The sequence below is a fragment of the Lepisosteus platostomus genome, chromosome 3 (genome assembly GCF_059453375.1).
Source record: "Lepisosteus platostomus isolate fLepPlt1 chromosome 3, fLepPlt1.hap1, whole genome shotgun sequence".
Lineage (NCBI taxonomy): Eukaryota > Metazoa > Chordata > Actinopteri > Semionotiformes > Lepisosteidae > Lepisosteus > Lepisosteus platostomus.
This window is the reverse complement of record NC_142613.1, coordinates 71,331,955-71,358,328: the sequence shown is the minus strand read 5'-3', so window position 1 is coordinate 71,358,328 and position 26,374 is coordinate 71,331,955. Positions and strand designations below refer to the sequence as shown.

At 39.5% G+C, this 26,374-nt stretch overlaps 1 protein-coding gene across 6 annotated transcripts in view; it reads right to left on the bottom strand.

The window, feature by feature from the left end:
* The window catches only part of LOC148675392 (unconventional myosin-VI), an 87,830-nt gene that overhangs the window by 11,766 nt on the left and 49,690 nt on the right, over nt 1–26,374 (bottom strand). For 2 of the 6 annotated variants that reach the window (XM_088626687.1, XM_088626688.1), the window contains exons 11-31: nt 23,404–23,584; nt 22,277–22,421; nt 18,039–18,196; nt 17,813–17,904; nt 17,188–17,260; nt 15,477–15,604; nt 14,860–14,955; nt 14,461–14,631; nt 12,374–12,412; nt 12,031–12,124; nt 10,037–10,167; nt 9,768–9,845; nt 9,404–9,533; nt 8,654–8,744; nt 8,321–8,471; nt 6,619–6,827; nt 5,868–5,946; nt 2,376–2,536; nt 2,025–2,066; nt 1,637–1,666; nt 120–158 (exon numbers count right to left, since the gene is read on the bottom strand). In XM_088626687.1, the coding sequence (XP_088482813.1) occupies nt 120–158; nt 1,637–1,666; nt 2,025–2,066; nt 2,376–2,536; nt 5,868–5,946; nt 6,619–6,827; nt 8,321–8,471; nt 8,654–8,744; nt 9,404–9,533; nt 9,768–9,845; nt 10,037–10,167; nt 12,031–12,124; nt 12,374–12,412; nt 14,461–14,631; nt 14,860–14,955; nt 15,477–15,604; nt 17,188–17,260; nt 17,813–17,904; nt 18,039–18,196; nt 22,277–22,421; nt 23,404–23,584 (2,318 nt within the window). The remainder of the gene's footprint in view (nt 1–119; nt 159–1,636; nt 1,667–2,024; nt 2,067–2,375; nt 2,537–5,867; nt 5,947–6,618; nt 6,828–8,320; nt 8,472–8,653; nt 8,745–9,403; nt 9,534–9,767; nt 9,846–10,036; nt 10,168–12,030; nt 12,125–12,373; nt 12,413–14,460; nt 14,632–14,859; nt 14,956–15,476; nt 15,605–17,187; nt 17,261–17,812; nt 17,905–18,038; nt 18,197–22,276; nt 22,422–23,403; nt 23,585–26,374) is intronic. The other 4 variants (XM_088626691.1, XM_088626692.1, XM_088626689.1 and 1 more) reach the window with 3 other exon arrangements.

The window sequence follows — 26,374 nt, the reverse complement described above, 5'->3', positions numbered from 1 at the left end:
AGGCATGCAGCAGCACAGGGCATGTCAGTTACTCCACGGATCCCAATACATTAATTCCATTTTTTGGGGGGATTGTGATGATGATCAAGTCAATGCCATACATTAGATTTGCTACCCACCTAGCCAGCAGCTCAGTCATTTCTTTGGCCATTTCCTCCCTAAAAGGATATTATAATTATGCAATAAAGAAGTTAAAATGTGGTTATTTTAAACGGATGGTCATTTTCTGGTACAATCCATTAGAGACAGCTTCAACCTTTTTGAGATCAGGAGTATCTCTTTGATAAGGATTTATTCTCTAGCTGGCACAACGCACGAGCCAGGCATCCATCTGCCAAAAGGGGCAATGAAAGCAAATCCAGATTCTTGGGTGAATTTATTAACCAAGTCTGCCACCACATGATGATGCTACAAAATATCATTAGCTGTGACACTTCAAAAAATATTTTAGTTCATTGGACAGATCTGGCACAGAAAAGTGGAAAAAATAAATTAAATAAAATTTCACTAAATCTAATTTTTAACAAGCCAAGACGGCCTAGAGTGCACATTTTCACCCTTCTTTCAGGGTCTGACATCAGCAGACGCAGTGCTTTTTGTACGGACAGCCCACTCACTAATGAGCTCATGCCTTTGCCTTTATGCAGTGGTAATCAACAAACCATTTACTTGTCCTTCTTGTTAATACTCATTAAAATAAAGAAGAGGGCCAGCCAGAGAGAAGGGAAGATGATAAAGGCTGTTCTTGCCGACTAACAGTCAGTGGTATCCACACTGTAAGTCACGGTAAACAATGACTTTACAGGGAACCACATGTACAGTACAGACTTAAGTCCCTGAGCTACAGCAAAGAAAGGCAGGCCAACTGAGAAAAAATTGGTTACAATTTTATTTAAAACACACTTATACGGTATATACTGTAGTACTGAAGACAAATGACTGCCCAAGCTATTTTGTGAGGAACTCTTCCTGTTTTGCTTTTAAGAAATGCATGATAGATTCAGGTAAATAGCTCCAAGGAGAAATCTTAATCAATTTATTATTTCCTTTGTCCACAACAAACTTCCTATGTTGTGGGGAAGGATTCTAAATAGATATTTTTGAATTTACTCCCTTTTATCAGTTTGTACATGTTACACGACTCCCTTACCCCAGTCCTGTGAGAGACTGCCCTGCTTGTTGATACTGATACTTGCTGATACTTTTTATTGATCAGCTCAGTTAAACTTTTGTTTAGCGTTTTTCTGCACTCTGTCTGGAGTTTCAGAAATACTCTACTTCATGGGTAGTGCTCCCGACAACTTCAGACTACAGAACGTAAAGCAGCCTCTCCTTTAGCTCGCTTGCTGGTATTCCTGACAAAACGGGTGAGGAAGGTGAATAGGCACAAATCTGAATGACACTCCATCCCACACCGAACACTTTGCTCCTTTTATTGGCCCAAGAACTAAACCAAAGAAAAACTGTTTTATGGAAAAAAGTTCAGAAAAGAGCTCCTAGGTCAATGGTCCACATTACTTTTAAGGCCACCCAAAAAACAATACTTTAAAATATTGGATGATCATTGCCATGACTACACTCCAAACCTATTTACAGAACACAGCAATGTAAAGAGAAAGTAAATGAAAAAACATACATTGTCAAGTTGCTTTGACGTCCAAGTGCACTGTAAACAGAGGATAATGACATTAGACTGGACGAGTGACATCCAAACATACATGATTGATGTTAAAAAATTTGATTTTCTTGTGATATTTCACTTTGATTTGGTGGTTGACGTTTTCTTGGCAACAGATTTCTCTGGGCGACAAATTAAAGGAATAAAATGACCCGCATGCAATCTTTTTGGATATCAATTAAAAACAGCTCAAATTAAGCTGCTGTTAATCACGATATTGCATTGCACCAGCAAGAAGTCTCAATTGCAGTTTGATAGATTTACAGTAGCTGACAAATCAAAGCATGCAAGAAGTATTTTGGGGTTTTGTGTTTTTTTTAAAGTGACTGGGTCACTTATGGCTTACTTAGTGCTCGCTGGGACTGGAGTTACAATACATCCGCCATAACTGGGTGGAAAGAAACAAGACAGGTTATAGAACATTTTTTTTTTTGCTCTGTTAAGCTGAAGGCATGGTAGAAACCAAAATGTGAACTTTTCCTACCATTCCAGAGAGTGAGAGGACTTTTCCCAAGAGCCTCTTGAAATGTATTCACATCTTAGACGGCCTTATGAACTTACGGTTTCTGCCGGTAAATCAGGCGGCTTGGCTGAGACTAGAAACCCTACCTCCCCGACGACTGGCAGACCCTGAAGCATGGCGGCACAGTGCTGGGACTGCGCCGGGGGGACCGGTGTGGTGGGACTGTGCCGTTACCTGCGCAGCCCGGGATCCGGCTGGGTCTCCTCGGCGATGAGCTCAGCCTCGCTCTGGGCAATCCTCATGGCCAGCTCCCGGTCGCGGCGCTCCTGCTCCAGAATGGTCTGCCGCTGAGCCTCCTCCTCCCGCTCGGCGGCCAGCTGCATCTCCATCTCCGCCTGAGAGGCCACACGGAAGGAGTTCACTGCCCTCGGCTGAGGCTTTAGCCACACACTCTCTCCAAACATAGAGCGAGACGCCCTCTCATTGTCTTACAATGCTGTCTGAAAGACAGCATCCTCGAAGAGCCCGATTCTAAAGCCAGCGCGGTATCTTAACTTGAGCGCGGGGGACTCAACAGATTGCAAACTCCAGTGCATACCCGGCAGGATGCAGAAAAAGGAAGATGACAAGTCACTGAAACACTATTGACATGACAGACATTTGAAAGGCTACGGTGGGCTCTAAACGATGCAATGGGACAAAGTTGGCCTTGGGAAAGAACATGCAAAATGTGCATTTGGTATTCGTGGCATAAATAAATGAAAACATGTATAATCGGACAACTTCCAGGACTGCATAAAACAAAAAACGTCATGTTTTTCTAATTACGTAATCTTCGAACTAACTCAAACACTGCAGAGTCATCAAAAATAAATGCTGTAAAAGCAATACAGGACCATCCTCTGGTATTTTCTAGAAACTTTTGGCAGCCACATCGATGGACAGTGGTTAGAAAAGGATGCTGCACACGGAGGTGATCCTGGCACCATCGTTAATCGTAATGGGCAAAGGCAACTGTGAGAAAATCTCAGGCAAAAGTTTCTCAGCCTCCACAAGTCAGAGGCATAAGCTACAAAACACAGCTGAACATCCCAGTTCAGACTTCGGACACTTCAGTTCAGAGCGTCCATCTAGAACTTCAAGGCTGGCAGAATGATTGGTGTGTCATCAGAAAGGCGAGGTAAGGTGCGACCTGTGCTGCCAGATAAATTGAACCCAAGGCGACAATTTAAGTGGTTTGAGAAACCATCACTAGGGCACAATCCCTTGTGTTTCCAGAAGTGCAATTCATTGTCAGCTGCATGAATCTGATTTCCCTGGCAGGAAGTCCCACATGAAGCACCAGCATAAAAAATAAACAGATGTGAATCTGTCAAACAGCACCTCAGCGACAACCAAGACCGTGTTCTGGAGTTGAATGAGACAAAAGCTGACCTTTCCGGGCACGCATGCAGGACAGATGCGTTCAGAGCAGAAAGGAAGAGGTGTCAGAGTGGTCTGCAGTCTGATCTCCTCTCAGGAAATCTCAGGCATTAAACAAGTACAGGGATGGGAGACCCCTAAGGAAAACCAGGTTCCTGATATAAGAGGAATTGGTTGACCAGGAGGTGGTGCTCTTCCACCTGGACCTAAATTTCCAAACCAGCACCCCAGGATGGTGACTCCAGTCACTGTGATGTCCGTGGTGCTGTCCTTCAGATGTAATACCGAGATCCAGACAACATCATGATTAAAGATCACAGCACATGGGGCTGTTTAAAAGAGGATGTGTGTTAGTCCAAATTCCATTCTGGGAACTGAACTATTCTGAACTATCTGACCTCCCTACGGTTCCCCATAATTCAATTGGTGAAGCTATGTCTTATTTGTCCAGTTTGACCGATTTGCGGTGAAATAACAGAATTAGAATGTATTATTATATGTATCCCAAAGAGCAGGCTCACAATGCTAAGACACTTAAGCCTGTTCACAAATAGACTTTCAGCAGGATATCTTTCAATAGCAGGATAATGACCTAAAGCACACCTCCAAAACTACTCACAAATGGCCAGGGAGCAGGAGGAGTTCAGCATGGAGGACTGGTTACATAATCCCTACCAGAAGTATCTGTACATATTACAAGAATATTGATAATGTCACAATTATTCACATTTTATTTAGTTTTGCAACACACTTTGAATGCGCTTTTGCATTTCTTTCATGAAGCCAGTTTTTATTTACACTGTATCAAGAGAATTAGCATGGAGCAAACTCTATATTTTCGGGTTTCCAGTAACTGTTCTTAATTTTCTGAAGCTTCCGGGTGATTTCAGTCCTAGCTTATGTAACACCCATTTAAAAGTCACATACTGACAAGTGCCTGGAAAGGGTGTTAAAGTGTATCAGTATAAATGCATCAACCTTTCTCATAGCTAATAGCTTTCTAATAGCTTTGCCATGCAGTAACTCTAAAAGCATTCATGAATAAGCTACTAATAAATAAAAGAGAAAAAAGACTTTAATCTGTATCATTCCTTATGTTCATGTGGTAGTGGATACAATCTAGCAAAACAATGTGCATCGATGAAGGCAAACAATATAAAGTACCTAACTACCAAGCCAAGTAAAGCGATTCCCTTCATAAAGGCTATTATTCACCTTAACAAAGATTTATTACTCTTAACATGACATTTCACACAAGAACAAGGCTCCCCCGCTCTTTAAATTAAATCTTTTATAGTTCTTCTCATAACCGCTATCTTTCCAGAGTAAAAGCAGAACCTTATCCTGTAAATCCTCATCTATCCCTCACATCGTTCTTTCAAGATGCTTTTGTTAAGAATTGTTTGGGTCCCAGTTACTTAAGTAATTGAATCAGGCCAATTGCGGTAAGAACGGATTAGACATCTTAACAGCATTATCCCAGCGCTAACAAGCCTGTCCTGACTTTGCATGTCTGAGAGTGATTGCCTGCTGGAAAAGCTCCCGACAAAACATGGAAGAAGTCTGTACTTTAGCAGTGTTGGAACAACCATATTGATTGCACTCACCAAGGAAGCCAGGGTTTAGAAACCAATGTGTGTAGAAAAGCGAGCAATTAACACAACTCCACGTAAACAATACTGCATCAAATAATGTCACTTATTGAGCAATTTACTCACTACTTTTCTAGAGAAAGGATTTGGCTATAAATGTCTCTTTCACGTCAACATCAAGTACTACTACAATACTACCCTGTAATGCTGCTTGTTTGGATGTTGTTCTGTAACTGAATGGATAGACCTCCCCACAAGTTGTGAAAAATATCTTGAGCATTCCATGATATGGTATCTGGTATCTCGTGGTATCTTAAAACCACATTTATATTTAACCTCTTTTTGATTTTGTTTTCTGTGATGCCCCGAGAGGAGATGCAAGACCAGGAGACTGAGTGATGGCTATTCTTGGAGTCAGCTAATTATATAGAATGTAGGTATTCTGTATATTGGAGAGTGTAAAAGACTAAAGTTTTCTTAACTTCATCAGGCTTTTTTTAAAAATAAATAATGTTTCTACTTATCTCCACACATTTTTTGTGACAGACAAAAGGGGCAGTCTATGGTGAAATACTGTACCTTAATGTCTGGGAAGCCAGCATTACGAACTGAAGGGGCAGTCTAGGTTAAGGTCAGCTAAGAAGGGCTTAGCCAGGCACCATGTATAATCTAAATGAGATCAGCCGAATGGTGACCTGTAAACAACACTGACCTGTAGCCGCTTCTCCTCCTCCTCTCTTTTCTTCCGCTCCTCTTCCTCTTGCTTCCTCTTTAATTCCATCTCTGATTTCCTATGAGGGACACAGACATGTTCACATGGCACGGCTGAGCTCACGAGTTTGGGGCCTGTAGTCAGGCAAAACACCAGCAAAGGTGTGATGATGACTCCTCTTGGCTTCAGTGCTGTCTGTGAAACAAGGCCACTGCTTCTTTCAAAGCCAGTAATTGTGGTCTGCCACACTAGAGCAGAACAACATCAAATATGAAGCGTGGGCTGAACTATACCTGACAGATTCCATTACTGATTGCAGGGATATGGGTGGGAAAAAGAGAGAACTACTGTTAAGTTATTATGGTAACAGGAGCTTCCATATAATGATGACACAACGAGCAGTTTAGCCGAGGTTGGTGCTGATGGATTTATAGGCACACTAAGGAGCAAACCTGCTTGTTTCAGGAGGCCAGTCTGGCCAGGGGGACAAGGCAGTTGAAATCCATGTGAAAGGATTGTCATAAAGGTTGTGGTGCTCCCTGGGAAAGGTGCAGTGGATGAACTTCCAAACCTTCAGAACCCTTCCTGCTCCACAGCCCACACAAACGTGGTGTGTGAACGGCCATCCTTCAGCTCGTATTAACAATTATCAAACTACAGTAAGCGAAAGCCAGGTGGCCACGAGAGTCAGTGCTTTCTGGTGGCCTCGAGAACCGCTCCCTGCCGAACGGGCGCCGGGCCCGGCACTCACAGGCGCCGCTCATCCTCCTCCTGCCGGCGGCGCCGCTCGTCCTCCTCGCGCCTCCTCCTCTCCCTCTCCATCTCCTCCTCGATGCGGCGCAGGCGCTCCCGCTCCTCCTCCTGCTGCTTCCTCTTCTGCATGTCGGCCAGCAGCTGCTCCGAGCGCCCCACCAGGCCCCCGTACTCCCGGTCGATCTCCCCGCGGCTCAGCACCGTCCCCTAAGAGAGGGCAGCGGCGACCGACCGTCACACAGAGACCCGCCGACATCTTCACGCACACATCCTTACCTGAGGCTGGAGATGACGTGGAATGGATCCAGGCCTACATACAGTTTTGGTGCAAGAATGGGGTTAAGAAGTACAGAATATACAGCACAATCATCACCCCCCCCCCATCTCCCCCGTCTCCCCCAAAATGGACTTGAATATGTACAGGATAAAGAAAGTACAGAATCATTGCTTGGTCTGAAATCACAAGACCTCATTTTCACCTACAGCAGCCACCTACTTCTCATTTGTAAGTGTTGCTAGAATACACAGACCAGAATCTCTTCATTTAATGCAAAATCAAGAAATTGTTTTCAACAAACTTAACACTATCTACCCAATATTTTCTATTATAAACCCAACAGCAGGAAGCAACTCATTTCCCCAAACAACCCTCTTCTTCACAATTTCGTTACCAGTTAATAACATTTCTTTACTGGAGGAAAACTCCAAACTGAACTTTTTCTAAATTGGCAAATGAGATATAAAAACAAACAGCCTCTCTGGAACAGCGTTCTCAACTTTCTGTGATGGTTTCAAGGCATTATGTTTCTATGGGAGGCATTTAATGGTGTACTTGGAATGGAAGTTAAAGTTTCCTTAAGGCAGGATCCAAATAAATCAATCATCTAAGTATGATTATATATAGCATTTGAGGAAAATGTGAAATTCTATTCTATTGAGGAAAGGAGATTTCTATTTACTAAGATCACATGTACAGTATGTTTAAGTAAACCAGCACCACCATTGATTAAAAAAGTTTTAAAATCCACTCTCCCTGACCAACCTGTCAAAAAACATTTTTTATCCTTTGAAGTCAATTGGATTGTAGCCAATGGCACATAATAAGCATTATTTACAAAACATTTGAAGTGAGTAATTACCCCTCAAAAAATATAGGGTATTGCAGGTTAGTAACATAATGTAAAAAGTATACTTTTCATTTATTACTTCAAGGATTAAAACCCTTCATGCAAATTATTGGCATTTTCTATTTCATTTAGTTTTGATTAAAGTGCTGTTCAGTAAAATACACCCAAATGAGCAGGAACAGTATCAAGTGAATTAACTCATTGTACACAATGGGCCCAACACTTGTCAGCAGTTTAACAGATATCTATGGAGCTAATGATGTAATTATTGGCACCCCTTGTATGAACACAGGTGAAGCTGGAATCATGCTTGCAACTTTCTTGCCGGCGCTCAGTGTGACACATGGTAGGACAACATTTCCAATAAATGATTATATTTCAATAATATCTAATATAACCTTTTTCAAAAGAAGAGAGGCACTTTGGCCAATGCCTGAGAAATAACACAGTCGACTTGAAATGAGAAAAGACTTTAGGGTATTGATGAATTACAATGTTTTGTTTCGACTGGCACTGCAGAAACTTGGAACACTAACCTTAGCAAACCCCCTAATGTACTTGCTGGTCACGTACCTTAATTTTAGCCATGAGGCTGTTGATGGATGTTTCTAGGTCTTGAACCTGTTTGCTCATCTCTTGTTTTCCTTCCTTCAGCGCATCGACGACTTCATTGAACTTGCCCATTCTCGTCTTCAGAGTCTGCACCTTCACCAGGCCATCGATGCTGCCGCATAAGACAAAACGCAAAGTGAATTTTATGACGAGAGCTGGACGACAAGCAGGTGGTGGTGGTGGGGGGGGGGAGATAAAGAAAAGTCATTACAGAATTATTTTAATTAACACACTAGCTGATAACTAGTCAGGAAGAGTGGCACGTGAAACGTTTTTTCAAAAGGCGACACCTACCGAGGCTTGTGCTTTTTTCGGCACAGCCACATGCGGACAGTCTTCTGCATCTTAATGCAAGCAGTCGCCCGGTATTTCATCTTGTTCTTCACTGCAGGAAAGAAGAGGCAACATCTGTCCACAGATCATCAGACAGAGCATTTTCAACCAATGCAATTTATACAGTATATATGTGAAATACTTGTATGGAGAGAGACGTTAATAGAAAACAGATATTAAGCTTAAAAAAATTCTATTAGCTGCACTCATTCTATACTCACATAAGCCATAAACTGAAATTAGTTTTGTTATACCAAATAAATGGAGAAATAGTTCCTCTGAAGCTAAATAATACAATGTGTGCCCTTCTGTGCTATATTTGCACTAATAAGGTCAATGCAATAGTTCAACAGTAAAACACATTGGGCTGTCATTTGCTTGGTATAATAGTCTGTGCAGTACTTTTGCTTAGTAAGCGGGGAAAAAACAAATAAAAGGCATTTCTCACATTCCAGGCAATTTAAAAAGGTTGCGTGTCCTAAAACTTTAATAGATACAATTTTATTATTACTGTGTGCACTGCAACAATATCACTTCAGTAAAAAGAAAGTTGATAATCCTATTTCAATTGTTCATTCTCCAGTGTACTTGAGTAGTTAGGGCTTTTCCCAACTTAAAAAAACACTCATCAGGAAGAAAGAGAGATGTGGCAATCTTAAGAGAAGCAGCGAAGTCCTATAGTGCAGAAAGAGAAAGGAAAGAATTACATACATTTGATAACAGACAGTGCACACCATTGCACCTTCTTCCAGCGACTGCAAATCAGCCATTTATTGACACGCTTAACCAGTTCTGCCAGGTGATCGGGATCCGACTTCATGATCTGATCGAACTCTGCAAACTAAAAAGACAAACATATCCATTGGATATTCGATCTGGGGATTCATAACGGATTCCATCATGGCTGGGACACCGAAAAACACTTTTTATTTAGCAGCAATCGGACTACCCAGATGGGCCAAACAGCATTCCCTCTTTTATAACCCTTCGCCTGTCGTAAAAAAAAAAAAGAGAAAACGCCAAGTTAAGCACGCAAAAGCATGAGAGCGGTGGTGGGAAAAAAAAGGTTTACTACCTTTCCAGGCCTGAAAAACACCCTTGTTAAACCAAACTTGTAGTCGTTTTCATTTAGTCCAAGTGCTTTAAACAGGGCCTGCCGGAAACAAAAAAAGTAGAACCGATTATTTGTATATACAAGGCATTTTGATGTTTAAGACAAGCATGCAGAAAGAAAAGAGGTATTGTAGGGATGGAAAAGAACTGATTTTTCCACTTAAACACAGGTTAACTTCCAACATTGTCCCGAGGCGTTTCAATGAGGGTGAAGGAGAGACGAGGGTTTACCTTGCAGAACAGCCTGGGGTCGAGACGAGTGAGCTTGGCTGGCATGTACTTCTTGTACATGTTGTACAGTTCGTGGAAGGGCGCTCGGGAGGGGAACCCACCCTGCATGAGATCCAGAACGGACACCATTCCTGTGGAGCAGCCAGGGAAGATTTAATGGGATTGTTATCCTGCTTTCCTCATTGAAGAGCAACACTTTCTGCGCCAAAACTCTCCCCTTTGGGAGCTGAACAACTGTACAAATCGTGAGGTTGTGTCACAGTCATAGTATTGAATGTTTTTTGCAATACGATGCAGGGTAGGTAAAGCACATTCACTGACAGTACTGGAAAGAAAAATGATGACAAAGAGAAAACATTAAACTAAGCACTGACAAAATCTCAATGAAAACTAGAAGCAAAGGAAGACAGTGCATTGCCATGCAAATTCATTATAGAAAACTTTCAAGAAATGTTAGGAGCAGTTGCAGTAGCACAGACACCTGAAACAATGTATTATGGTATATTCAAGTATAGGTGAGAACTTATTCCAAAACAGCAAAGAAATCTGTGAGTGTAAACATACTAAAGACTTATTTTATCATGAAAATTCCAAGTGGCAATTGCACACCTGCAAGCAATGTCATATTAATACTAGCACTGGTAAACCAAAGAAGGAGGGTAGATAAGAAACTCTATAAGCATAGAGATCAACTCAGTTGAACTCCTATTTTATGTCACAATTATTTGTTGATGTTTGATATGCTTGGTTTTTACACTTGATGATGCCATCAAACAACAAAGTGGTCGGCACATCTGTAGATAAAACAAAAACACCTAAAACTCAGAACAGGTCACTGAAAAAAGTCAAATGAGAAAATGAGAACAGGCAGGACTAGAAGTGTCTGGGTCTTCTTAAACAAAACTGCATTACTAATGGATACTGTTGGTAAGTTTAAAGTATAGGTGATGATGCTCTAGCACTAATCTACAGAGATGAAAAATGGATTAGTAGTTTGTGGGTCAAGACATAAACCTGCAGCCAGGACTTTTTAAGAACCTCTACTCTCCTAAAAAATACGAGCTTTAGTATGGTTTCTTGAGGCAAATGACCCCACAAAAATGTGGTCTCCGCTATAAGAAAATGAAATATGGACAATATGGACAGGGTGGATATGAAACTGCCAATGTGGACACACAAATCTCTTTTGTGGATGATATATGGTATACAGGAAGGAAATGGAAACATGGGTTTTGTGCTCGCTGAAGTCACAGTTGGCCTGAATTAGCTATCATAGCCTTGATCAAGAACATATCTCAGGGTTAGAGAGATTTGCTACTTTAGATTATCAAGACAAAAAGCTTGTTCACACAGAATGGTCATATAGATGCAAGTTTACCAGTACATTCCACACATTTACCAGTATCTTACTGCATGAACTCAAGTATAAACGATATGCAATTGCTTTGACACTAATGATATGGCTAACATTTGCTGCATCTGTGAGTCCAGTGTGCACCAGCCCAGGATATGAAAAAACCACATTGATATGGATTTTTTAGATCAATATCATGTTCTAGTGAGAACAAACCTTAGACTGATATTTGTTTTCTGCAATTCCATATAGTCATGGGTCCCGGTTTAAATGTGAATATGGGAGCCATTGCGAATTTGTAACTTGGTTACGTGAAGTGGATTAGCAGATACATCCAAGTATCCCCACAGTGAGTGTTTTAAAAGGTTCTAGTACAACCATGGATCTATATGCCTTCAGCTAGAAAACAAAACAAGATGAGGGAGTGAGACTGAGACCGACTGTCACAGAACTCCAGCCGGCTGGTCGATCGACATCTGTGGAGACCACTGAGCTAGATTGATGTCCACCAGCCACTCAAGAGTTTATATACATGGACTGCAACAGAGATCATAGTGTTAAATTGATCTATTGTGGTGAGCTGCACTGGATCTGAAAGGAAATGTTCTTGTTTCCAAAGCAACAGAGCATCTATACACACCTGAACACTGTAGCTGGGAGAGGATCTGTGCCCCTTCAAACTGGTGGCTGACCATCTTGAGATTTGGCTTCACACAGCGAATGAAACTAGACCCCTATCGATGAAGAATGGGAAAGTAACTTTAACTTCAAGTGGAACTGGGTGATTGAAAGTCTATTAGTTTCCACGAGGTGAAGGTTATTAGTTTAATTTGCAGCAGGGAGGCTCTACAAACATCACCCTGATGTATCTTGGCAGAATTTAAAAATAAAAACCCTGACTATTTCGCTTTGGACATTATATATGCTGTAAAAAAAATAAAACTAATTTCAAATAAAACAAGTTCTTAAGTTTGAATACATACCGTACTGCGAAGCTTTTCAAGTAAAATATTTAACTGCGTCTGTAAAACAAAAAATTGCCTTGCTCAGAAACTAATAACATGAGTTCTAAATCAAAGCACATGCAGGTTAATTGCAAATACTTCACAAGTGTCGGCCTCCAATTCAGATCCTTTTAAAAACAAAGTAAAGTGCTGATTAAAACACAGAACCAGCATTCCTATGGTTTCACATTTAAAAAAGCAAAGACATTTCACATAATCGGCACCATGCAGACTGGTGAGCTTCAAAAACTTTCAGGAAACAAATGTGCTTGCCATGCAGTGACTAAGAAGCAGGTAACCCTTTTCAGACTGTTTTCAAAATAGTTCTCCCAAAGGCTCTACAATACCTTTAACAACATGGTACTTTTACAAAGCTTTAGATATAGCTTGGAATTTGATTGGGAGCTTGTTTTAAAATAGTATTATACAATGGGGAGGCTGAGCATACTCAATGGGCAGTAATCCAATTAAACTAAATATGTTTTCCAAAGATCTGTGAAGGGTGAATACTTAATGCAGATACCTGAAAAAAACAGGCATCTGACAATGCACAGTTGGCAGCCACATGATATTCCGATGCTTATTTTTTAAAGTTAAACACGGCTATGTAATGAACTGAATCTAATTTGTTGTACTATTCTCTCTGAATCTACATTTTATTGGTCTAGAAATCAATAACCTGTCTTTTTCAAGTATCGGCTGTCTGTAGCAACTGAATAACATGCCCACAAAAACTCCTTGTCACAGTACAGAATCTTATTTACTGACCTACAAACTACAGGCAATTCGATAGGATCTGTGAGTACGGAAAGGAGTAAGCTGAAAACCTTCTTGGAAACAGTCTTTGCAATCAATTAATTATATTCCTATTGAAACTCTCAATGGTTTTTACTGATTATTTTCCATCTTCTGCTTTACCCAAAAGCAGTTCTTAACTTTGGAAATTCTCTCACTTCCCAGAAATACTGCTTAAGAACACCTATAACACCAAATCACACCCACCAGATATTAAAAGACAAAAATGAAGGGCGATGCAAACACATCCGAATTTTATGAATCCATACACATAATGTAATGTTGTTCTTTATATACCTTAAATGAATGTGAATAAAGTCTGTGAATCAAGTCCTAGCCATTACAACCTCGCAGAGACAGACTCAAAACGAACATTTTCTATCCGTCAGAATGTCTCCCTATTCCTCCAAAACAAACAGCTGTCTGCCTTCTCACAATAAACTGCACTGTGCCAAGGAATAGGGACGGAAACACAAGGCAACAACTTCCAGACAGGGCTCCTTACGGAGGAGAAACGGTGCTGAAAGGGGTTAACTGACTCAATCAAAAAGCATTTCCTTAATACTTCCGTAGATGCAGTGAGTGACAACAGAGACTAGTTACCTTGCCTCTCTGGATGATTCTACTTTTCATCGTGACTGATAAAATCCCTATAGCTTTTTTTTTTATCCAGCAAAAAAATAAGAGTTTTCTGAGGAAAAGGATCAGGAACGGGAGGAGCTCTACATGTTTAGGATGCGGAACAAAGAGAGGAGAACAGTGGGAGGGAGAAGCATTAGAACACACGGTCGCAGGTAACAGGAGCACAAAGAGAACACGTCGCCTCAGATGGAAGAAAGCCTCTCTTTCTGAAATGTTTTTGAAAGCAACATCTTCTGATGTTCTCTTAGCTTTAGACCCTTGCGTTTCCGAGATAATAGAACCCATTTGTACCAATGCTATCAGACTGAAGCCAAGCATTTTGACAATCTGTTCTAGGAGCAATAAGCAACATTTCACGGAGAAAATGTTCTTTTTTTTACATTTAACATCTTGCTTTACCGCTAGAAAACAGCAGGTATTCATTTGGATTAAACATATAAAGCTTTATGTTTATAACCAGGCCTAATGAAATAATGAAAATGGAAAGCGAACACTTTTAAATCCGAATTTCATCCAAAAAGATTAAAATTCTCAGATTAAGATACCTTTTAAAATGACCACTTTCAAAGACATAACCACAAATGCATCTACAGTATTTTTAATCAGTACAGTTCCTTCATATAGCTCACCTTAAATTTGTTGCCCACACTAATGAAGCTGAGCTTTCCGGCCTTCTGTTTTGAGTCCTTTGTGTTATTGGAATTCTCAAAAAGCTCCCGGACAAATTTATCCTTAGACTCGCACACCAGGTACTCCAGAGACATGTGCAGGGCATCGTTATTCTTCTCCACAAACTGGGTCTGGAAACAAAGTAACAAAGTGTCACGAAACCGTAAAACAGCCTTTATAACCAACCACCCTGCTTGTATAAAAACATTTTGAAAATGAAAACAATTACAATCCTGGGCTCTCGGGGAAAAAAAGGTCAAATTATCTTCAAGATGTATAGGTAACATCTACATTACCAAATGTATTTTAAAGCGATTCATAAGGCAACGATTCATAAAACAAGCAGAAGTTCACCATACTGTTTCATAGCACACAGCTCCCGCAAAGTGCCTGATGATGAAGCCTTCATCATCTCTCACATTCCTATGAATGGCCAGCTTGGATTTCCTGGGGATCTGAGGAACATTAAAAATTATTAGTTCACTCTTAAATGTAAACTTTAAATTATTGACTTTTTGGGTGGAATTTGGAGTTCTTATAATACATACTTTCGGTGATGTTATGTTCCTGTCTTTGCCAAGATTATTTTTACTACTGTATGTTAGAACAATAGTCAGTCATATTTCGTCGCCTCACTAAATGATGAAGAGGTTAATTTATGAGAAACAAGACCAACCAGCTTTTGTGACATGTGGCATTATATTCAGTTACTGTATATTTAATAACTCAATGCCACCGACAGGTAAGTTACCAGGTCTATCTAAAACAGGAGAATGCTTCCTCTAGATCTGGACTCGCCTCGAAATTTCTACTGTGTGAGCTTCAGTACAGCATACATTTTCCTATAGTTAGGCACTATAGGACATAGGTAAAGAACACGACTAAATATTCATTTATCTGATGGCAGTTACTATCACTTCTAGATGAGCAGGACTGTGCAAACTGCCATACTGTGAATCACTGAAAGATATCTCACTGTGAGTCTGAAGTGGTCCTTGTGCTTATTGTGCACTGTTTCGGCGAAGTGCTGGTCGCTGGGCTGAGGCAAACGGTTTTCTTCATCCAGAATGTCCAGGATACCCACAAGCTTCGCTTCAACCAGGTCTAACAACAAACCAACAACGGCACATTCAATAGGGAGGCTTAAAGCAAAAATATTATAGGGAGATGAGTGGAGTACAAACATGCAAATTAATCCTGGCCACTTACTGTACAGTACATGAAAAAAGGAAGCCTGACAAATTTTGAAGCTTTTTTTTTAATAGTTTACGGACTACAATATTTTTCCCATCTTTCGTATTGAATCTGAAAATGACCTGTGAAGAGATCTGGGTCTCTGCACCGTAAAATGTACTTGAGAACAATAAAAACATTTTGGATGGTGAAATATCATGCGGGTGGGCTCTTTTTTCTTGTTTGTTGCCGCTTTACCTCAGAGGAACTCTGGTTTGTTCATTGTGATACATTTTAATGTACCACAGAAAACCTGCAATCATTTTAATATCAAAGTATTATCATCCATTAAAATTACGCTGTGAGAGACATCACAGTAAAATGCAAAACTCTTCATACCACACATCTTGACACACTGAATACCTTTTTCTATAATCTTCCATTTTGCAAGCTAATGCAGGCTATTATTGTGCTTCTCTATAAAACTGGCTAACCTGTGCTGCTCTTCAGCAAACGCAGGCTGAACATATTCAACTCATTTTGGTACAGAACACAAAGTAGCAGTTTTTTAGCTCACAAATTGTGAGTTTGCTCAACAGAATTCAAAACACATTTGTTCAAAACATGCAATATGTTCATTTAAAATGTGCCTGCTTAAAAAAAAAACATTGTGCTTTTAGAACACCATAATTATACAAAATATAGCAATACAAAGTCTGAAAGACAGGAGAATAGTTCTAAGATGATTGATCTCCATTTTCCACATACCTGTATTTAAACTGTTTATTTGCTGCTATACACCTTGTACTTCTGTTTGAAAACACTTTGTCTGCAACTGCTAAACTGCAATTTACTGTAGTCTGTCATTGCTGCACTTACAACGAATTACTAACATTAATTATCTTTATTTCTAGAAGATACTTATTAGATAAAGGTCATTTCACAATAAAATACCCTGTTACTCTTACAAAACCGTTGTGAACATCCTTAAATGGATCCTCTAGTCTCCCACTCGTGGTGTGTCATCTATCTGTAAGGTGCTGTGACAAACTTTTTGAAAACTACAGGCCACATCATGACCCACTATGTTTTCTTGTTCTGTCAATGACACAAGTTATTCCTGCTTTCTCAACAAAGCACTCCTTGTCTCAGGCATGAAAAGCAAAAACATTATTACCATGATAAACCTCCCCCCTGCAAGGCAAGACACTACAGATCTAATCAAGTTGAGACTTTCAAACCCACGTTTTAAGGCTAGTCTCTGTATTATGGGTGGATGCACTGTATATACTGTAGATATATCTTTTGTTGGACTTTTTAGAATCATCTTCCACATCTTTATCAAAACTTAAGATAAAACATTTTAACATTTGCATAAATTATATTTGGTTTGACATTGCAAATCTGGAATGTGGGATTATCTGTGGCTATCTGGAAAATTAATTCTGCACTCTAAAAAACGGTTTCATAAGGCCAAGAGTGTTTGTGCCGCTATAAAGCAAGCAGAAACGCACCAATACAGTCCTGGTTGTCAACATAATGAACTTCATTCACTCCCAGACCCTCCTTCTGATACAACTCTTGCTCCTGGAACAGAAAGAAATGTATTTTCAGCTAGCATTGCAGATCAACCTAAAGCAAATCCATCCATCAGGCAGGACCATGGGTCTTAACTCACATTAATCGTTATCACTGCAAGGCAATTTTGCACGATCTACTGTAAGCAAAAACTGCGCCTAGTCATTACTTTAATTAGTGATCTCCAAGGAAACCCATGTTTTACAGCGACTGGTGCATCATTTCCTCTGAAAGAAAAAAACATGGCAATGTTGGGGCAATGTAAACAAGGAGATTCGCCCAGGGTGTGTCACTGGTGTGTTGTCTGTGTTACGTCTAGCATGAACTTGCTAGAACAACAACATTACTACAGTAATGGTACTGTATACTGTATATAAAGACAGGGGTACGTTTTGCATGCATACTGAATAGTATTAAGTATTAAGCCGGATAGCACCCACACTGATGTTGTTCCCGATTATATCTTGTATTCATGAATGTCATCAACGAAAATGGCCCTGCAAATACTACAAATCCAAACACTGAAGCCGACACAACTCGGCAACACACACAACTTCATACCTCTTTCAGGATTCTCTCATTGAAGAACTGCTGCAGCTTTTCATTACAGTAGTTGATGCAGAACTGCTCAAAGCTGTTGTGCTCAAAATATTCTGAGAAACAAAAACACAGGATTAGAGCACATTCATACAGCGCCAGCTAACAAAATTTACAACAGGCAGTACATATCTGATGCACATAAATCTGCGAATGAAGCAAAAGAACAGCGATGTAGGTAGTTTCTCACCAAATCCAGCGATGTCTAGAACACCGATGAAAAAGGACGAGCTCTCAAAGGGGAAGCACTGGTTTACTCTCTTTACGACATGATCGAACAGACGGCTGTACACTGCTTTAGCCAAAGCATCCCGGGCGTTATTAGCTTGTTCGACCTTCAGCGGGACTCTAGAAGGATAATGCAAAACAATTAACACAGAATGATAACAACAGACCAAAATAATTAGAAAAGACTGTTCATATGTGTGGTACAATGCCAAGAAAAACCTTTTCTGTCAGCTTCAAGATATGGTTGAAACCATGTTTTCACCAATAAATTCTGGAATGTTTTACTGTGCAATGTATCTTTTGTTTGTTGACTACATTTGCAAATACCACTGGTTGGGGCAGGAAACTGACTTCCTTCATTTCCATGTACTGTAGCTGAATGTACTTGATCACCAGGCACCCCGAACTACAGTAGACCCAGATTAGCATGCATCGTGGATCTTGGCACACTTTTTTGCATCCTTCCCAGGGACTACAAGTGCAAACTAGCTTTAATTAGCTATTTTAGAAACCTCTGGTGCATCTTAAAAGCAGTGCTCTGTCCCTGTTGGTAAACTAAACTAAAAAAAAAACATCACCGCTTTTACTCCTGAAGACTAATGGTGCTAGCCTTGACAAAGTCTGTAAACACAACAACAGTACATGTTCCATTACAAAAATTATTGGTGCGGACCACACTCCAACTACAAAAACATGTACAAGTGTTTGGTGTGTAATGGACTAAAACATCAAACATACAGTACTGTACTGTTTGTCACACATGCTACTTTTAATCACTTTTATTTATCAAATTAAGCAAATCTTAACTCTACACATGGTTCATTTCTTTACAGACAGGATTAAAGTTGTTCACTGGGACTTTCCAATAGCACATTTCATTGCTTATCGATGTAAAGCTACTGCATGAATCTTTTCCTCGGATCACATAGCAGGAAGTAAATACATATCAACAGTATTTCAACCTTGGCTTCTGTATTTAAAAATCACTTTCTCTTCTGTGTGAACAGATGTACTGTACTTAAGAGAGATTTTTTGTTACCAACTTTAAATAAACACTTTCTTTTATTTCATTTTTACATGTGAAACACTTTAATTATCTACTGTGTACAGTGAATGATTTAATAGAAATTTAAAATGTAAAATGCATGGGAAAAAAAAAATCTTTTTATCCAAATGAGGTTGAGAGCCTTTTTCATTTATCAAGTGGCATAGTTTCACATTATGCCCTAACCATATAATAACTATAATGAAAGTCATAAAGATGTCACAAGCAGTGATGATTTAAAACCTGCTCTCTGAAGGACAGCCTACTCACACATGGGTCAGAGCTTCCATTCATAAAAGCCAATTCAATTTAGAATTTCTTCCTTAACTGGCTATAACTACACAGCTGTTAACTATTTTTGGGAAGTTCTGACTTTTCTCTTATCTACGATTATCACCTTGAGTAAAAGGTAAAGTTATTGTTTCTACAATCAATCTGTTTTTACAACAGAAGGTCACTGAATGCTGTGGCATATTGAATACAATTTAATACCAAAACTATTCTTATTAATAGATAAAAGAAAAATCATGTAATCATGTATCTTACATTCTGTGGCCATGAGTAAAGAAATGCTGAATTTTGGTGGATAAACGTAAAAATATTTTACATTTTTGCTTTTGCACAAATGTTCTTTGAAATAATCTTCAAGATATATTCTCACCCGTTATTTTTGCTGGGGAATTACTTAACACAGAAACACAGAAAGGACATATAAATTCACACTACTTCAAAGATGTACTTCAAATTAACATCTGGAACAGGATTTGTGTACATCCACAGGTTGGTCCGAAAGTAACACACAAATTTTTTTAATTAATTCATCAAAGCTATTCAATTCAGCCTGAGAGAAAAAAGTGGAGCATTTCTTTCTGGGCAACCTTCATAGACTTGTCTACACTGATCTTATAAAGATATATGCATACCCACAAAAGGATATATTATAAATAAAGTCAGAATATTTCCAGATCTGCCAATTGTAGTGTTACATTTCAGCGAGCTCTTAGAACTTAATAATACTGCACACACAAAACACCCCCAAGGACAACTAGGCCTCTGCCCCATCAGAGTTCACTCTGTAGTCAGTCCAGCAAACAAACTCATTCAAATACATTTCATGCACGAAGAACAGAGTTTATTGGAACATAAAACAAGACTTGTAAAACACCCACGTATTAACAGCTCTGTGCAAAAAAACAGAAGTGTGCGTTTATTGGTTCTTCATTGACATTTCAGATTTATTCTGCCAGATTAACTAAGGTTTAACTAATCTGCTTGAATTAACTTTCTTTATTCCTTTCAAAATTGTGCAGACCTCAAATCAACTTCTCCCCTTGACTGGCATCTACTAAGGCTATAAAGATTGAACATTTTCAATTTAATCTTCTAAGTCTAGGAAAAACTACCTTTCTTTGATCCTTGTTAAGGGTACCAATGCTGCTTTTTACGATACAATGTATAGCATTTAAATACAGTTCTGTGCAGCATGTCATGATCTCTCTGGAAACACATTCTGTCACTGTCTTGACAGTGATGTATCTGATGCTTTGTATTCAACCCTTTTTTATTTTTCTTCAAAGCACTCTCTGGGCCTGTGGCATACATTTTATACATACAAATTATGTCCATCATTTTCATTCTGAACATGGGGCGCTTTCATTTCTATCAAATTTAACTCCCACATACCTGTCTTTAACTGATAAACATTTAATCAGATTTTGATCACAATAAGAATGTGGGCCATTTCTTCTGTCTTTGACATCAGCCAACATTAATAAGTTTGTCTTTTCAATTTTGACAAATTGCATATAAGCAGTCAACCTCACTTTTAACTTGTCAACTCTCCAAAATGTACCACTATTCAGATCACAGACATGAATATTAGAAACAAGCTCAGAATAAAAATTTGATTCGTCTTTCTCCAAGCAGCAAAATTGCAATATCAGTAACTCGTCTCGCTTTTATTTTTTACTGTCCTCCAGTGCACGGTCAAAGGAAAAATGATTAACGTCCTGTGCAAATGTCTAAAGTGATCCTGAAATGTACTAAATTTAACGGAGGCTTTCTGTCTTATGCAATCTGTAAAAATAGACTACTTAGATGTAACAGATGAATTTAAATCCCCTCCTGCCCTTTTAAGTCACTTAACCACTTTCAATTGTCAGTATTAATCGTACACAAATATGTTCAAACACAGACGCTGCCTATTCAATGGATTTGGCTGAAGGGAGTTGTGATGAATCTGGTTTCCAGACCAGTTTTACAAACAGAGCTTCTTTCTCACCACACCAAACCTCCGCTCAGACCAACTCACGAGGTAATCTCACAAAGCACCACCATTTTAAATCCAGATTTAACTAGTCCTAAATTGAATCTTGAACATGCTTCACTTTTCCAGTGTTGGAATAGGACGTTTTAGAATTAAGACATATTTAACAAAACACAACTTGACTGAAGAAGTGACAAAAGACAACTGATGTCGACGAAGCGTGAATACAAACCTTTAATTACCAAGTAGCTGTCCAAATGTAACGTGTAACAAATGCTTCAAATGACACTGGAGATAAATTAAGCCAGAGTTCTTGTTCACTTACGAGGGAAAGGGTTTATTATTGCGTCACAAAATAGATTTAGCTACTTATTACAAAAGCAATGAGACAAAATGCCGGTTAATCTTACTTTAATATGCTGTATATCAAAAATCCATGCAGGGGTAAAGGCAAGGTTATTTGTTTGATTCAGTGAATAACAACAAGGCTGCAGCATATCTTTTTTTGTCCATCACTCATTAGAGAGATTTTTAAATCTCTGAAATTTCATTGTACACTTCTTTGGTTTCTATGACTACCTCAGTATTCCATGCAATCACTTTGGTAGGCCACTCTTGAAAAGGCTCAGCCAGTGAGAAGAAATGGACAACTAAAGTGGGCAAGGCAATTCTCACACTGGAAGAGGACCGATTTACTCAACACAAATGGGAACTGGCCTGTTCCAGAGTACCTGGCCTTCACAGCGGCCCTGTCTTCATCCTTTTGACTAGTCTAGGGAGCATTAAGAGCTCCAGAATGAGGCTGGCCCTTTTTCACAGAACACACCAGGTCATAAAGATGTGCTTCAGCCTGCCTTTGTAAATAACTCAAAACGGTGCAATTTCTTACTTGATTACTGTTCCTTTGGCGCCCCCTGCAGTTGTCAGCATGACTCTGGTAGTGAGACTGACGCGCAGATCTTCTTCATCCAGCCCCAGGAGCTCTGCACAATACTCCAGGGTCTGACTGGACTGGTTCTTCAGTGTGCACCCCCCTGTGCAGAAAGGCAATGGGGATACCTCAGCCCTGACGCATCAGCTCCCCGCCCCAGACAGCAGAGCCCACCGTGGATTCCAGTCCCACACCACGGCTGCACACTTCGACGAAACCGCAAACGTGTGGACAACCAGGCCCTCTACAGCCCCGGAGAGGCGAGAACAGCGTGAAGGCAAGCGTCTCACTTTGAAAAGACAGCGAGCGGGATAACCGTCTGCCCATGAATGTACAACAAAAAAGAAAAGAAAAGAACTGCTTGAAGAGCTAGAGAGCTCAAAGTAAATAGGCGTTTACCAATTAAAATAAAGCTACTTATTAAACTAAACAAACCAGTCGGTTTATTTAATAGCTCTAATTTTCAAAAGGTATGCAGGAGTAGCCCTTGTGTCATAAAACACTTAAGAATTATAAAAAAAATAAATTACTAATTCGCAGGAACAATTAAAGTGAAAAATGCTGGCTATGAACAGGAACTTATGAAGTACAACAAGGAATAGTTCTTCAGAGTTAACTGCATACTGTATAACACAGGATTTGACAAAAAGACAATGCAACAATCTTGTCAGCGTATCTTTTCTGCAGGGAATCATCTACACAACCTGTGTTCAATAAACCAACCCTCATGCAATATACTGGCAAAGCATACTTCTTGGATTCATGCTGCCCTTTAGTATAAAGAAAGAAAAGTTGTGAGGAGATTGCAATATGCTTTCAAAACCTGAGAAGGATGAAAGCAATAGGTCAAGTGTGTATTTTTTTAGAAAGTGAACTGAAGAGAAGAAAAGGCCACAGACTTTGAGGGAGTTTCTCTTAGTTTGGACAGGTTCAGCAGGATCTTTCAGGAAATTGTGCTGCTGTCACAGGGAGATCTTCCAAGAACAGACTGACTGGACTGTGACAACTTCGTGAACGCATAGGCCGTAACGGACTTTCTTGCATTATGGGAAACTTGAAGGTCGGAAAACACGGCGCCCTCCCACCTGAGGTGCTTCCTGCCTCCTCAAAATCGATATTGCCCAGGTGCAGAACCCCAGCTACCACTCTGAAGAGGTCCAGTTTCTCCGTGTCATCCAGACCGATCTTCTTCATCGCGACACACATCCTGTTAAAGTCGCCCTGATCGTCAAGCAGGGGGTCCTTCAGAGAGCCAGCTTTTAAATGCTGTTAAACAGTGACAGGCTATATTTTATTCCCCTTTCACGGAAGGTCAGCAGAAGACTGCTGCACACAAACACAGGACAAAATCCATTGCCTTATATATACATACACTTACAGGTAATATGGTATACACACAGTTTGTACCACACACACCAGAAGAGGAATACTTGACAGGTTGCTCTAGACTCATGATCTCCACAGTCTCACTCTAAGGAAATCAGACTTCAAATTGGCAACAATGGATAGGTTTACATGCAAACATAGAAGCTGCACCTGTTTTACACTGACACATTTGTCATTCCTTTCTTCTGTTAATGCTTACATGTGGTTGCCTCGCACAAAAAGATTGTGTCTACAATATATGAGTATTTCTGCTACAAGCATGTAGAGATGTACTGGAGAAACAGTCCACACAACACCAAAAAGTGTATTGGTGTCACCAAAATGATTAAAAAATCGTTTCAATCAACAGCTGATGCCAATAATCTTGTCTCAAACTTGTCTATGAACAAACATTTCACAATAAAACTAATGACATAAACATGTCTGTTGTGATGTGTTTTGTTTGACTTCCATGAGTCTACCCTTAATACAGACCTTCAGGCAACACCAGTAAAGAATAATTTGAGAACTTCCACAGTCTGGTGGAATAAGCTTTGCCGATTTTTCATTCATGGTTTAAACTGATCAGCATTATTGAGGCAACCTGGAGTTGCTTTCAAGCATTGGGTAGAAATGCTCATCATGTGCACACACCTGCTCCTCTGCAGTTCAAATTCCTGGTGGCAGCTGAGTTTAGGGAGCTATAAGAAAAGGGTTCAAGACCCACATGTTCACCAGCCATTGTTACGTAAAATACATGCTCTCCTGTAAACAGGCACCTTTACCCCTGTATTTTATACTTCACCTACACAAGGAAGAACCAAGCTGTACAAGTGAATATAGCTGGAAGATAAATGTACTTATGAAGCTGTTGCCAAGCACAACACCTGTAATTTTAGTCTGAACCTCTGTTAGGTGTGAGACAGGAATTTAAACTCTGCTCTGCACGTTTGAGCGAGAAGCATGCATGATACTGTATGTTAAATCCCCACAGTAATGACGAGAGAAGCAGGAGTGTCTTCATTGCATGTAAACCCAGCCAATGTTTTCCATTCAGTCATTTCCTCATTAAAGAATAGTATTTGCATGAAATACTTAAAATGCTGGACAAGAAACGAACAACAGTAAAAATTAGCACAGAGTAGAAAGGAACAATTTTAGAAGAATGTCACAGTATGTTTTTACACTAAACACATTATTTTAAATCTACAGTAGCTGCTAACACCAGTGTTTTTGTTGTATTTTTCTCCTCCTTTGTCCTTATTTCAAGTAAGTTGAAATTAGATCCAATTATAATATATCCCTTATTATGGGGAAGGGGAATTTTGCCAGTGATAAAAGAAGCAGAATTTGAGCAACAGGAGCAGACATTTATTTTCTCAATTAGATGTATAGACATATCCATCTACTTCAGATTCAAGATGAATGTCCAAACTCAATAAGTAAACAAGCAGGGAGAACTAAGCCCAATATACTGTAGGCCTATGTCACAACAATGAGACTAGAAAATGAGAAAACAAAACAGAAATGATGTTTGTTTGGTTGCTGCTCTTAAATTAGTTGTGTTAGCTGATGTTCAGAAACTGTTCCTGATGGGGATGGGATATAGAGTCCCCAACACAACAGTGAATCTGTCTTCTGGCATTTTGTAGAGATGCCCACAGCTGACAGGAACATATTTGGTCCGTATTATGTTATATAAATCGACATGGAAAATGGCTCAGCGCACTACTATGAGAAAAAAATGATGGGGCAGGTTTGTCACTGAGGTGTGAGGAATATAAAGGGATTTAGATGTTCTTTTTTATCTGGTTTAATTGAAGTTCCCAACCGTGGGGAGAGAACTTGGAAATCATTCTGAAAGGACCACCGCAACTGATTCAAACAGTCAAGGCTCCTGGAGGAAATGCCAAGCCAATATCAGTCTAAAATGTTTATTTTTAATTATTTTTCCATACAAAAATAACTCTGGACATGGCTCTCTGAAAAAACTATCAAATGAACTGGATGCACACTCTCCCTAATCCAAAAATGTATTCAATGCAGTCAGTATTTCAGTATCCAACAGCCTTCATCAGTACATGCAGACAACGGCTTTAAGCACAGTTGAGTGTTCACACTCAACTTCAAGTGTGCGTTCCTCTTTAATTTTTGGCATTCCAGCTCTAAGAATAAAGAAATGTACAAAACTTCTAATTATGAACATTGACTACATTTATGATTTTCTACACATATTAATAGAAACAACACTGGTATGTAGAAGCTTTTCTTCTCTATAGAAAAGTGGATGACTGAAGGTGATGAAAATAAAAAGTTTATAGTTGTTTATACAAACTCATAAATGTTAATTTTCTCATTTTTCACAGTTCAATCTTCCCTGTTTGCATTATTCTCCAAATCTCTTGAATACAAAAACAATTGCACAAAATAGGCATGCAGGATGTTTTAATAAGAATGAAATGAAAGACTTTCACATCTGAATTAAAGATATAACATTTATGAGCTATGAGGAAACCCTTTAACACCAATTAAGTTATTCTACTGAGATATTCTGAGCTTTGGAGCAAAGCAAAACAAATTTGGAGAGCCATAACATCAGTCAACCTACAGTGAATATATAAGAGAAAAATATCACACACAGCAATGTAAACACATGCATAAGTCTCACTACAATCAGCATAGATGTAAATA